Genomic DNA, 12,839 nt, shown 5'->3' on the forward strand with positions numbered 1-12,839 from the left:
ACTGATTCATGAAGAACTTCCCCAGAAATTTACAAAATAGCATTTTGGCAGAGGATGGAGGGAGAGTTATAGAAGCTATAGCTGAACTAGGCAAAGTTTCCATCAACTTTGTGAGTATTTGCAGTTCCTATTTAAAGGCAGGAAAACTACAATTCTGAATTCTGGGCATTTTACTACAGGTATCTTAAATATTGCCGTTCAGTATTTATACATCACCCTAGCTGTGCAGAGAGCTTTACAAAACATAGACTAAGGACTTGTCTAGACTGACAGCACGTGGCAAACTGGAGTGTAAATCTAGAACGCTTCAGTGTGCCACTCACTCACCGGCCATCTGGACCCTGCTACTGCACACTGAAAATTCCATAGTGCGCTTTGATCTACTGCTCTTTCAAACAGAACTTTTAGTGTGCAGTAGCAGGGTGCAGATGGCCAGTGAGTGAGTGGCACACCAGGGTGCTGTAGATCTACACCCCAGCTTGCCATACACTGACTCTGTAGGAGAGCATCCTAAGAGCTGCCCCTGCTCCACAGAGATTGCAATCTAAAAGATGGGACAAAACACAGGACAACTCTACATCTACATCGGGGTGTGTGAGGAGATCAATGGTGGGAGGACACAGTGGAGGAAGAATTCATGGGAAAAGTGGCCTGTAAAATGGGACCTGAAGAAGAGAGAGGGTAGTAGTGAGTGACTGCACCAAGCACAGAGACTGCATGAAGGGAAGCATATAGCTATTGGGAGAAAGGGCTGAAGGGAGAAGAAAAGAGAGCCAAGCATAATAGTTCATTATTTTTGGGCTCATACCATCCTTTTAAAACAAAACAACAACCAATATTGCCTCTCTCATGTTGGTCAGCAATAACAACCATCTTCCTATAAGCCACCACAGTATTCTAGCCAGAAAACCGTCCCTGATTTTAGTCCAAGGTCCACACATGCATGTCTGAGAAGATGAGCCTTGTACTGTTTAATGAAAACTATGGTATCTTTTGGATTGAGACTGAGTCCCACACCCTGCTGGGCAATCCCTATAGATTTGAACAAGGACTGATATGCATTTGATACCGCCTTTAGAATTCTGTTTTACCTACCTAGAGAATGAGATATGCAAAGATGATGACACCATGCTAGATGTCGAGCAACGAATATCAAAAGCAGCAAACAACTTTCACAAACTTGAGAAGATTTGGAAAAGTAGCTTGTTTGGCACTGATACAATAATACAAATTGTTAACACTCACATCGTGTCTCTCATGGATCGCAGCCAGGGAAATCTACAATAGAAACTAATAAAAAGATCAGCTCATTCCAAAGTAAAGGCAGGCTGTGGAAGATGTTCAGAGTCCCCTGGAAAAAGTTTCTTGCAACATCAGAAATTCTAAGTATAGCAAACCAACCTAAATCATCAGATGATAATGGCCATATTTATGGCATGCTTTAAGGAGGTCAGCAACACAACTTCCACATCAAGAGATAACATGGACACCTCTTGGGAAGAGGAGAAGAGGGTGATCTAGAGAAACACTATTCAGAAGAGTAGAGAAAAAGCCAAATCTATCAATATGACACTCAGAAGTCTAAATAGATCAGCACAAGACCAAAATAAATGGAGGAAACTGGTGGATACCCTATGCACCTGAGCAGGTAACGGGGGGAGGGAATGGGAGAAGAGAGAGACAGAGAAAGAATAGAATTCTATAGCAGGAATACAATTTGTCCTTGGTTTCTATACGATGATGCAATAAACATAGAAAGGCCATCATTTTTATATTTTAGTAGTTTTTAGAACAATTTCTGTAGATTCCTACTGGCTTCATACCTGTTAAATTATCTTGGGCTTTTCCATTAGGGCAGAGAACAGTCTTTTAGACCTTGCTAACAACTCTCAAGTTAATATCTAGCTACTGGTAGCTGGAGCATCTCAACTATGGTGGAGAAAAATGTGTGGACAGATCCTAAACCATATGGATCTTTATAGATGAAGGCCAAGTCCTTACAGTTCACACAGAAGCAAATAGGAAGCCTTTACAGAGCATGAAGCAGAGAGAAACTCTTGCATTTCTCCTCACAACTCTCCTTTTTTCATCTGTTTATGCAGATGTTTAGTTCTCCCTCATGCTACACCAGTGATACTAATGAAAAATACTGCCAGGCTACCTTTGCTTGGGAAATTGCAGTAAACAACTGAAACCTGTGGAAAAGTGACTATGAAAATAATTGCACCTTCTGATCACCAGATCCATCCTCTGTGGGTGTATTCAACTCATTTACTAAGTTCCAATCAGTTACACCTGTATAACCCCAGCAAAAGCAAGAGGCTTGCACAGGTGCCACTAAATGCAACATTTGAAAACTAACAGGTTGCACAGATGTACCAGAGACCATAATCTGGTCTGCAGAAACTTTATTAGAAGTGATGGTGGGGGAGAAAGAAAGAGCCCACATTGATCCAAGCCCAAGGTAAGCTTACAGGCTTGATAATAAGAAAAAGAATACTTGTAAATTGAGCCAATTTGCATAATAAAAAGAATAAGAAACAAACATGACCCCCACAATATCATCTGGCCAGTCATTTGCTGTGACTCTGCTCTTTAAACACTGCACTTCTCAGGATATGTCTACACTAAATATCAGGGGGATCAGATTATTCTAATAGCTTCCAGGTCAGTTATGTAACTCCTGGGGGAGAGCTGGCAAACAACTCTATTGTGGGCACAATGTAGGTCCATTAGTGAAGAATTAGTTCATGGACATTGGTTTGCGGGTTACAACATCAGGGGGGTAAATCCTGCTCTCATTTACCCTTGTGTAAATCCAGAATGACTCCAATGAAGTAGCTGGAGTCTACCAGTATAAATGAAAGAGGAATTCAATCCAGAGACACATACGGAGTTCCCTTAAACAAAAAAGCAGAAAAAAAGAGAGGGAAAAAAGAGCATTTTGAATAAGGACAAAATCTCTTCAGATTCAGTGATGACAGACGTACTATATAAAGTATAAGAACAGATTATAAAATGTCAGACATTCAGATACTGTCTAATTAAATTCCTTATTTTACTATGTGACAACAAACAAAGCTGAAGTACTGACCTTAACATTGAAGCTAGTCAAAATCTTCTGAACTTTGAAATTTCCATTAACATTTTTACTAAAATTTTGAATTGGGGAAAAAAGGAGATGCAGCAACAGCAAGAAAAAAAAATTGTAAAATTTTGTTCCTGAATTTTTGACCAGCTTTGCTAAAAATCCCCTTTTAAAAGCTTTTTCCTTCCTAAACATCTGTTGAGGGAGTAACTAAAAAAAGCGGTTGCATGTTGGGGCTTGTTTTTAAAATATTGTGTTATCCCACAGATGCCTTTGTGGTAAAGATAGAGCTACCATTTGATTATCACCAATTTTAGATAAATTACAAGGGGAAAAACATAAGTTAAAAATAACTTCTTAACAGTTGTATTTCTAGCATAGAAAGATAGCAGTGTGAGATAGAGACCTGTTACTTTAGGAATAAGGAAGAAAAAACACATCAAGAGTTAAAAATAACAACTTACCAGCAGGAAGAGAAGAGATGAAGCAAGTAGCAGCCAGTTACAAAACAGTTGATTTAGTGCTGCAGCTGTTTGACTCTGCCAAATTTAAAGAGTTGCTCCCTGAAAGGCATGCTGGGGAAAAAGCTCTTAAAGAGAGGCAACCCTACTCTGGAAAGACCAGGCATAAAAGAAGGGACTCTGGAGAGAAAATGCATTTTCTATGCTACCTCTATGTCATACAGTGATATTCAAAAAACAAAAACAAACAAACATACGGCACAATATTTGAAGTTCTTTTTCCAATAACACCATCAGTCTTTTCTAGTTTAAAACCATGGATTTCAAAACAATAAATGGATGGCTGACCTGGCGACATGAGAAGTTGTTGTGGAGAGGTGAATACACTTATCCCACCCTAAAACAAAAACAACCCCCACCCCCAAACAAACAAATCAACAAAGAGAAAAAAAATATCTTCCTGTTTTAGGCATGTTTGAGATAAACCATTTGAATCAAAGGTAGTGTCATGTTTCTTTATACAAGGTAGAATCTGCCGTAGGGGGAAGTAAGCTATTTATCAGAAAAGTCCTGAAAAGCCTATTTGATCAGATGTAGAGGAAGCAGGCTTAGTATCTGGAATAACACAGGATGTTTCTATGATCTTCACCGCTTAGAGATGGACTTTTCTTTCCTCCTTTTCCTCCAAAATAATCTTTGCAATTAATATCTGTGTGAAGACCCTAAAATTACAATGTAGACAAAACCTCTCTCAGAGGTATTCACTGAAACACTTTCCTGGCTGAATGTAGGAGATCTCAGTCTCTCTCTTAGAGAGGGTCATTCCTGGAATCCAGGGAAGAAAACACAGGACAAATCTTGGTAAGAGTTCAGTGTTCTGGATACTTTGCTGGGATTTGATAGGAGGATGCAAACAAATCCCAAAGGACTATTGGAAGTAGCCAGAAAATTGACATTGTAACCCTTCTGCCTGGTGGAGTCGGCAGTAACAAGAGCCACGTTCAATGTCTCGAGGTTCCTCTTAACAATAGAAAACAGAACCGGCTTGACCCCCTGTAATCTGTAATTTAATCTGGGAAAATTTAACCTCACCCCTGGACACCCGAAAGAGGCAATTCTTCCCCCTCATGATCACTGAGTCGGTGTATAACAAAAGAGAACTCTTATTAAAAGGGGACCCAACTTTAAGTGGGGAAAACACCACAACCCTGATTCAAAAGCATGTGACCCTAGACAAACACCCACATCACAGTGCATCAGACAGTGTCCTTTGACTCAGTTTCTCACTTTGTGGTGTGAAAATCCAACAAAAGAATGTCCCTTAACACACCACTCCCCTATCCCTCTGCTGCACCCCACTCACGGTTGGCAGTCCTTGGTTAACAAAGACCCAAAGGTCAGAGGTGTGTTCACCTCCCAGCCTGGAGTGGGGGGAGGCAAGCAATGCCTCTGCTGCTACCACCACCCTGCAACTGGCTCACAGCTGCCAATGTCTTTCTTTGCTGCCGCTGTCTTTCTGTTATGTCACATTGCGAGGTCTACCACCTAACCCAGCTCTCAGTGATTTCAGCAGATACGAGGGGAACCTTAAAGCCAGAGCAGTTTCTTTCATTGCAACACTGTCCCCACACAATGTCTAATACTTAGCCCCTAGACCTGCTCAGTAGTGCTGTTAGCTCCAGGAATCACCAACCAGAAACAAGGACTCTCAAATGAGTCACCTCTGTCTTTAAACACTGGACAGATGCAGGTCAGATGATATCTCACACACTTCACACAGAATTTCCCACCACCAAGTAGAAACATCTGTCCACACCCACATTCATATTCACTGGGATTTCGCACTCCTACCCTCTGATTAGCAAGTGAGGATCAGTTTAGGGTGACCCCCTCAATCAGGACATAAGTATAGTCCTGCCGCCCTTTACTCCTCCAGTAATGATAACAGCATTCCATTACCCCTCCATTCAAATACTAGAGTGATTTATTATCCAAAATCAGAAACAAATGATCATTTTGGCAAAGCTGCTCCATCTGCTGTGCACCTAGGCAGGGTTGGAACATGTATGAAAACATGGTCTGCTCCTGAAGTCTTTTCCCGCAACTCATCACTAGATGTCAGGAGAGAGCTCATTCAGACCCTGCTTACATCATAATGCACATGACCAGCTTTTTAGTCAATTTCTCAGCAGGAAAATGATAAGAATCTCAAGTCTGCACCAAGTAAAAGTGAACTATCAGCAGGGAAGAGGGCAGTGTGGTTTCCTTGGTGCTTTGAGATTGACTGTCTCACCAGGTGAGTGCTTTCTTACCATCTGCTAGTTGGGACTATTGAGCACTGGAGAAGGTCTGAGAGGTGCTGGCCAAGAAAAGCCATTGATATTGCTACTTCCCCCAGGTAGGGGAAGAGGCAGTTACCCAGTGGGCCTGATCCAAAGCCTGTTGAAGCCCACTGGAAGGGATCTTATTGACATTCATGTGTTTTGAATCAGGCGTAGTGTGGTCAAAATTAAGTGGTCAGATATCAGAGAATTGCTTCAGATTAACTTTTTAAAAATGTTTATTTACTTGTAGGCTGTTCTGAAGCTTTGCAGGCATAGGCAGCTCTTATCTGTGCTGGGGCCTGGCCTGGCCTGGTGCACAGAAGACTCACCATAGAGAAGGAGAGGGAAGGATAAAGAGTGCTTCCTAACATCATTCATGCCAAGGACTCCTCTTCTATAGTTAAAGATCTGGCCACTTTCTTCACACTGAACCCTGTGACCAGGGCAGGCCAGATGCCAGCTGTTGCTCAGGCTGTAAGCATAAACCAAGAACTAACAAACTTATAGCTGGAGACCAAGCCAGTTCATCAGTATGTTAGTTTGCTCAAAATAGATATTAGTCTTATAAGAATGTATTTAGTGTTTAAACCCTATGAAATGCTTGTAAATTGCTGTATGCCTTAATCTCACTTACAATGTCTGTATTCCATGCTATGAGAAAATATGTAAGTTTTGTTTTATAACTATGCAAACATTTGCTGTGAACTTGTAAACTCGGACACAGGAATCATCCCCACCACCCACCCAGAAGGACTATCAAAATTAGATGGGCCATCAAGGAACATCACAATACAAAGGATTGGTTAATGGCCTTATCGCACCTGGGAAGTGCTACATGCAAGGAAGCTTCACCTGTGGGCTTTGAAGCGGAAGGAAGGAAATAAAACAAAGCCACAGGAAAATTTTCCATCTCTTTGGCTGTTTGAATTCCGAAGGGCCAAAGACTCTAAACTGAAGCCAGAGATCCTCAGGAGCTGACTCCTGGGTCTGCTCTGAAAGACACTTTAAATTAACAGATCACTATAACTCTGTCACTTTTAGGATTTAGATAGTAACTCATTTATATTTGCATGTTCGCTTGCTTTAACTTGTAAATAACTCTCATTTCTTTGTCCTAGTTAATAAACCTTTAGTCAATTTATTACAGAATTGACTACAGGAGTTGTAAGACGTAGGGTACCAATTGATCTGGGGAAATTGACTGGTCTCTTGGGACTGGAAGCAACCTGAATGTGGTGTGATTTGTGAGGTCAGGGACCATTTATTACCAAGTCCAGTTTGTCAAGGTGGCAAGATAGACTGGAGAGTCTAAAGGGACTGCCTGTGACTCCATGGTAAGACTGGTATAGTGATTCAGGAGTTAACATTTATTACTGGCTTAGTGAAATCTAATTACAGAACACACCACCAGTTTGGGATGTCTGCTTTGTTTTTGACAGTCTGTCCTGAGGTAGGCACACATGGTCGCGAGCCACTCTAGACAGAATTACTGACCCAATTCAAGAAAGCATCCCTAGTCAGGACAGAATTTAATTTGGAGATTAAAGTTAAGTATGTGTTTAAATCCCATTGAAGTCAATAAATTCTGAAAAGGGTTGTCATTAAGCCCATGCTTAAATGCTGTCCTGAATTTGGGACATTGTTCTATCTGTTATCTGCACTGTACAGGTGCATTTTGAATATAAGATCACAGGGAAAGGGGGATTGTTCTTCATCTCATGTTTAGCATGTTTTTCAAGGTGCCATGCCCTCTTACACCACTATGTAAATAACTGACAAAATGTTGTTTGGTTTAAAAATCTGTTAATTATTCAGCTTCCATTGGCAAACACATGTCTATTCACCAAACTTCTTGACTATTATTTATGGATTCCATTAATAGAAAATTTATTCTTTAATTTAAAAAAGTACCACCATATTTTATTCAGAGGTTGACTATAAAGTTTTATTGTATTTTGTAGAATAAATTTCATGACATGGCTAATAAAATATTTGTAATCTCTGCCAGCGGAATTCTGCTCAGGTGTTCACTGCATCTATAACCAAACTTGATAACCAACAATCAAAATAGGCAGCTACATTTTTTAAGTCAGCTATTTAATGCCCAAAACAAACACCCCAGGAATAGAACAATTTTATTAGTGTCACCAGTAAGGTAATATATATAACTTGTTCTAGCTAAATAGGAACATACTCTAGAATGCAAGGAGTTGAAAACTTCAGGATTAAGTGAAAACCCATAAGAAGTTTCATATAACATTCATATATGGCTTAATACTGCATATTTCTTGTAGTAAAAATACTCCTAGGTAGCTAAGCATGGATACAATATTTGTGTTTATTTATACTTTTCTTTCATAGTTTATTTGTGAAGAGTAGAATCAGTAAACCTAAAACTAAATTTTGTTTTCTAAAGAGAGAGATGGCAAAGCCTTTTCATTTTTTTTATTTGCTTTATATTTCTCTAGTTCTTAAAGTCATGATGCAAGTACAGTCTTAGTTCTAGAGCCAGAGTAACATTCACTAGTGACACCAGGCAGCAATTTTAGCGCAGGCTTTTCCAAGGTAGACCTTCAAAAGCCTTCACTCAGAAAGCTGGCCTGATAATGCAAGACTACTGAAATATATCCTTTGTAATTTCTCCTTTCCCAAATGGCAAAATGCAATAAATAAACAGATCCAGATGCACTGTAAGGTTGAAACTTGCTACAAATTCTTGAACTGAGTGGCAGTGCCAGGAAATAAATCCCCTTCACCTACAAATTATCTAATTTATAATGTTTGGTGGCAATTTCTTTTCTAATCCCCATAGTAAAGGCCTCTTTTGCTAATCCTAGTAAGGCTAGGATTTTGAAGTAGTCGTTGTTAGGATTGATGGGGATAAAATACTGTGCACAGTATGAAGGGAGCTATGCATATAACTCCTGTGATGGATAATGGGAGTTGTTCATATAATTCCCCATTCATAATCTTGTTTCCCTGAACTTCCGTCACCATCATAATTCATCTTAACTCTTAGAAGTCAGATTTCATTTTGTGAGAAGCAACGCCAACATTTCAGTTTAGGGCCGCGGGAAAGTTACATTATAACTGAAGCATTATAACTGAAACTGCATTAACAAATGAGAAACAAATCCAGCTTGCTTAAAATTAATGATAAACTGTAAAAACATTCAAAACATAGTAAAAAGTAAGAGTTAACTGGATTATGTTTAGGAATTACTGGAACTAAAGTGACATAACATTAAACATATACAATATGTTACACATAAAAATAAAAGCACAAATGTACAGTAAATAAGTTTATTTGTACACAGACAGCATAATATGTACACATGGGGACTGTTTGTGCTCCTGGAACACTAAGCAGTAACTCCTGTGGTATATCATCTTAAAGCAGTTTTATTATACAACTGTTTCAATACAGCGGGTGCTGAGAAAAACACACATTAACACTAAGCAGATATTCATATACACTTACTCTTGAAATGTACAAATATGAGAAACAAAGGCCATAAATGCAAGAGTGCCTACACCAGCAAGACCTCCTCTTTTATATAAATATGCACAAGTCCATTATCTAATGGTGATTTGCAGCCTTCTTTCCTGCTGCACTTCCATTTGAACACATTGGCCATTTCCATCTCCCAGGCACTGAATGCAAAGTCTTTGACACACTTCGGCACCACTTCCACTGATTCAACTCAGTGCATTCCAGTCCTTGGAGTCCTCAGGTTCAAAAAATAAAAAGTATAAATAACACAAACAAGCTTGTGGACATTTTTCACAAGTTATTTGCAACCAATACTGTCTAAGCAGCTGAATTGCAGTGCATCCATATGCAGGAGCATATAGCAGCTTTTGTGCACTTTGCAAAAAAAAATAAAATATATATATATATATAAAACAAACAAAAAAGTCTTTACTGGCTAGCTTTGTCTGTAGCTAGGAAGATGCTGTGCTGCTTCTGAGCTCTTTCCATTAAATTCTTTCTCTTCTTTTTCTTGTCCTTTGTTTTTGCTGTCCTCCTTCCTACATGGAAAAAAGCACAAACACAAAACAAACAATTGTTAAGTAAACGGTTACTTTGTGCATTTGAGAGAATGCAAAAGTTATTCCAGAAGCTGGTCAGAAAACATGAGAGCTGGGAAAATATGAACTGTACGTGGCAGTGCTGATACAGGGCACAGCTACGCTGAAGAAAAGAAAAAAAAGCCCCATGGCAGTAAGTCTCAGAGCCCGGGTCAACTGACTTGGGGTTAAAAATAGCAATACAGATGTTCCTGGTTGGACCGGAGCCCAGGCTCTGAAACCTCCCCCCTCTCTGGGTCTCAGAGCCCAGGCTACAGCCCAAGCGGGAATGTCTACACTGTTACTTTTAGCTCTGTAGTACGAATTCCATGAACCCAAATGAGTTGACCTGGGCTCTGAGAATCATTGCTGTGACTTTGTGTTTGCAGTGTGGATATACTACAGCTACCGTGTTAGTATGTTAGTAAGTGGAATGGCAATTTTTTCAGTGTGGTGCATAAGCATGCAGAGTCTCTGACTCTTCCAAACACTTACACAGGTGCTTAAGTGCAGTCCTGAGTAGGGATGCTTTCTGCAATCAGGGCCTTGCACATGTGTTTAATGTGCATTTAGGTATGAAGGAATAGGGCCTTAGATGGAAGCCTTCAAGTCCTATTGAGATATGTTGTTTGAGGAGTATAGGAGAAATTTGCACTGTTGTGTATGATCAGTGGAAAAAACGATTACTTCCGTCTCTAGAGATGCCAATCCAGCACCTTCCAGGAGTTCTAAATTCACTTAAGAGGATAAGAGTGGAAAAAAATTAAAGTAGCCTATAATATAAAAAATACTAAAATATAAGGAGAGAGAGAATTCTTTAGCAGTAGAGAAGTTTGTCAATATGATCATGTCTTGCTTTCATATGGTTTGTAAAATGAAGGCAGACATAATGAAAAGTTATGAAACATTTTCTCCATTTGATCATAAGAGTGTAGATAAAGGATATGGTTCAAAAGGAAACAGATTTTAGGGTTATGTATCTTACATATAAATGATTTTTGAGACTATATATATATTCTTGAGTATTATACCATCCAGTGTAATCATCATTAGGAATTGATGGGGAGAAGAATACTTCTTTTTATTTTTAGACTATAACAGGGCATTAAGATAATGAAAGCACAACTGTGGCCCCATACTAAATTCATCAGAGTCCTAGAAGTTTACTTCTGCTTCTCATTAAAGTCTGGCATCAATGCTACAATGGCATTTTGTGATCTTTAAATCTAGTTAATCTTACACAGTAAAACTCCAGTCCAACCAATCATTAACCGGAGCAGCTTTTCAGTTAAAACTATTTAGCAATGCTGTATCTAATGACCAGGCACCTAATGAGGTTAGAAAGATGAAAAACTTGACACAAAACGGCATTAAAACAAGATGATTTCTATTATAAGAATGTCCATATCATATCAACATTTTCTCATGCAATTCTGTTGGTTTGGACTGGGGTTCAAAACAGTGATGTTTAAACCGTTGCATATTGTATTATTTTTCCTCATAGTTTACATGTTCAAAATAGTTTTTAAGCCTGAATCTTGGAGAAGTTCATTTATTAATGGGCAAATGGAGAGAAGCAATTTTGAAAGGGATGATAAAGTGCTAGTCAGAAGAGCAGAGGGGGCAATCAAGCTTTCATAGGAGTTCTGCCATTGAAGCTGATCAGTACTTCCTTCTTTAATCACTTTACTGGGAGGCGTGCATACATCACTCAGCAAAGGAAGTATAATATGTGGTCACCCACCATCACATCTTGTTTTCTTTATGCTCCCCTCCAAAGAAGTAAACAGAACGCTGTGTGAAGTTTTAATTCAGTTAAAAATGTAAGCTTTTTCACTGGGAACTTTGAAACTCACTGATAAAACAACAGACAATCCAGAGAAAGGACTACTCTGTATCCACTTATTTCAGCATTCTACCAGTTTCCCCTTACAAATCACATTGCTAACGTGTTCTATTGTTATACTTACGCAATTCTTAGGGTCGCTCACACTTGGAATATGATACCCCATGGTGAAGAAGCAGTGAAATATAAAAGATTTCAGTGATTCTGTATCATTGTTTAGAGCAGCAACAAACACCATTTCAAGTGTTTTGATAGAATTCAACTAGTCTATTAAAATACATTGATTTTGACAAAAACGATGAACATTTCACTGTTTTCCTTTTGGAAACAGCCCTACAGCTGAAGTAACTCCTGTAGGTTGGAAAGGAGGGGACTGAGTCAAGGAAAGAGAGTTACCGCTCCGGAATGCCCCCATGTAAAGTTGTGTTGGTCCTCCCCACACCACACACTCCCCTTTTAACCTAGTGCAATGCACAGACTTGCTCTTGGGAAAAGGTCAGTTCTGTCTGCCATCTGCATACACATAGCCCTAAAGTGCATGTACAATTTCAGATGGAGAGCTCTTAATAATTTAAAAGGCTTTCTACGGGATAGCAAAGGCTGCCCGTTTTGTTGCTAGAATGCAACAGAATTTTAGAGGTTAGTGAAAAAACAACTGAATCTAAAGGCTACAGAGTTCAAACCAAGTGTGGTGCCAATGCCTCCATGCATACAAAGTTTCATTAAATTCAGACATATCTTAGGGTGCCGACTTTATCAGCAAATGTACTGTAAGAAGGAGAGAAGGAATTTCTTTACATTTTGCTACAGATTTTTCTATTGCAGGGTACTATGGTTTTGTATATGATGGTAGAGGAAGTAGGTCTGCAAACAAGCAAAAAATGTCAAATCTCAGCCAACCTAGCTTGAGGGCACCAGGGAAACATATAGGAGGAAGGAGAAAAAGGCATTGTCCCCAGCATAGCCAGGGAGAAGCCTTGTCACTGCGCTGCAGCAGTTTCTTCAGCTGCATGGCTGAGGTAACTCTGGTGCAAAGGGAGAATGTGAAA

General features: G+C 39.4%; 2 protein-coding genes across 4 annotated transcripts in view; both read right to left on the bottom strand.

The window, feature by feature from the left end:
* ANGPT1 (angiopoietin 1) overlaps window positions 1-3,601 on the bottom strand; it is a 349,961-nt gene extending 346,360 nt beyond the window's left edge. The window contains exon 1 of the mRNA XM_067537390.1: window positions 3,553-3,601. The gene's annotated coding sequence lies outside the window, so the exon portion shown is untranslated. The remainder of the gene's footprint in view (window positions 1-3,552) is intronic.
* Window positions 3,602-9,160: 5,559 nt separating this feature from the next.
* RSPO2 (R-spondin 2) overlaps window positions 9,161-12,839 on the bottom strand; it is a 155,422-nt gene continuing 151,743 nt past the window's right edge. For 2 of the 3 annotated variants that reach the window (XM_067536082.1, XM_067536057.1), the window contains exons 5-6: window positions 9,800-9,905; window positions 9,161-9,602 (exon numbers count right to left, since the gene is read on the bottom strand). In XM_067536082.1, the coding sequence (XP_067392183.1) occupies window positions 9,578-9,602; window positions 9,800-9,905 (131 nt within the window). In that variant the 3' untranslated portion in view covers window positions 9,161-9,577. Of the gene's footprint in view, window positions 9,906-12,839 lie in introns of all 3 variants that reach the window. The other variant, XM_067536064.1, reaches the window with a different exon arrangement.

Source organism: Emydura macquarii, unplaced genomic scaffold (assembly GCF_026122565.2).
Source record: "Emydura macquarii macquarii isolate MOO-44397 ecotype Brisbane River unplaced genomic scaffold, CSIRO-AGI_Emac_v2 contig_383, whole genome shotgun sequence".
NCBI lineage: Eukaryota > Metazoa > Chordata > Testudines > Chelidae > Emydura > Emydura macquarii.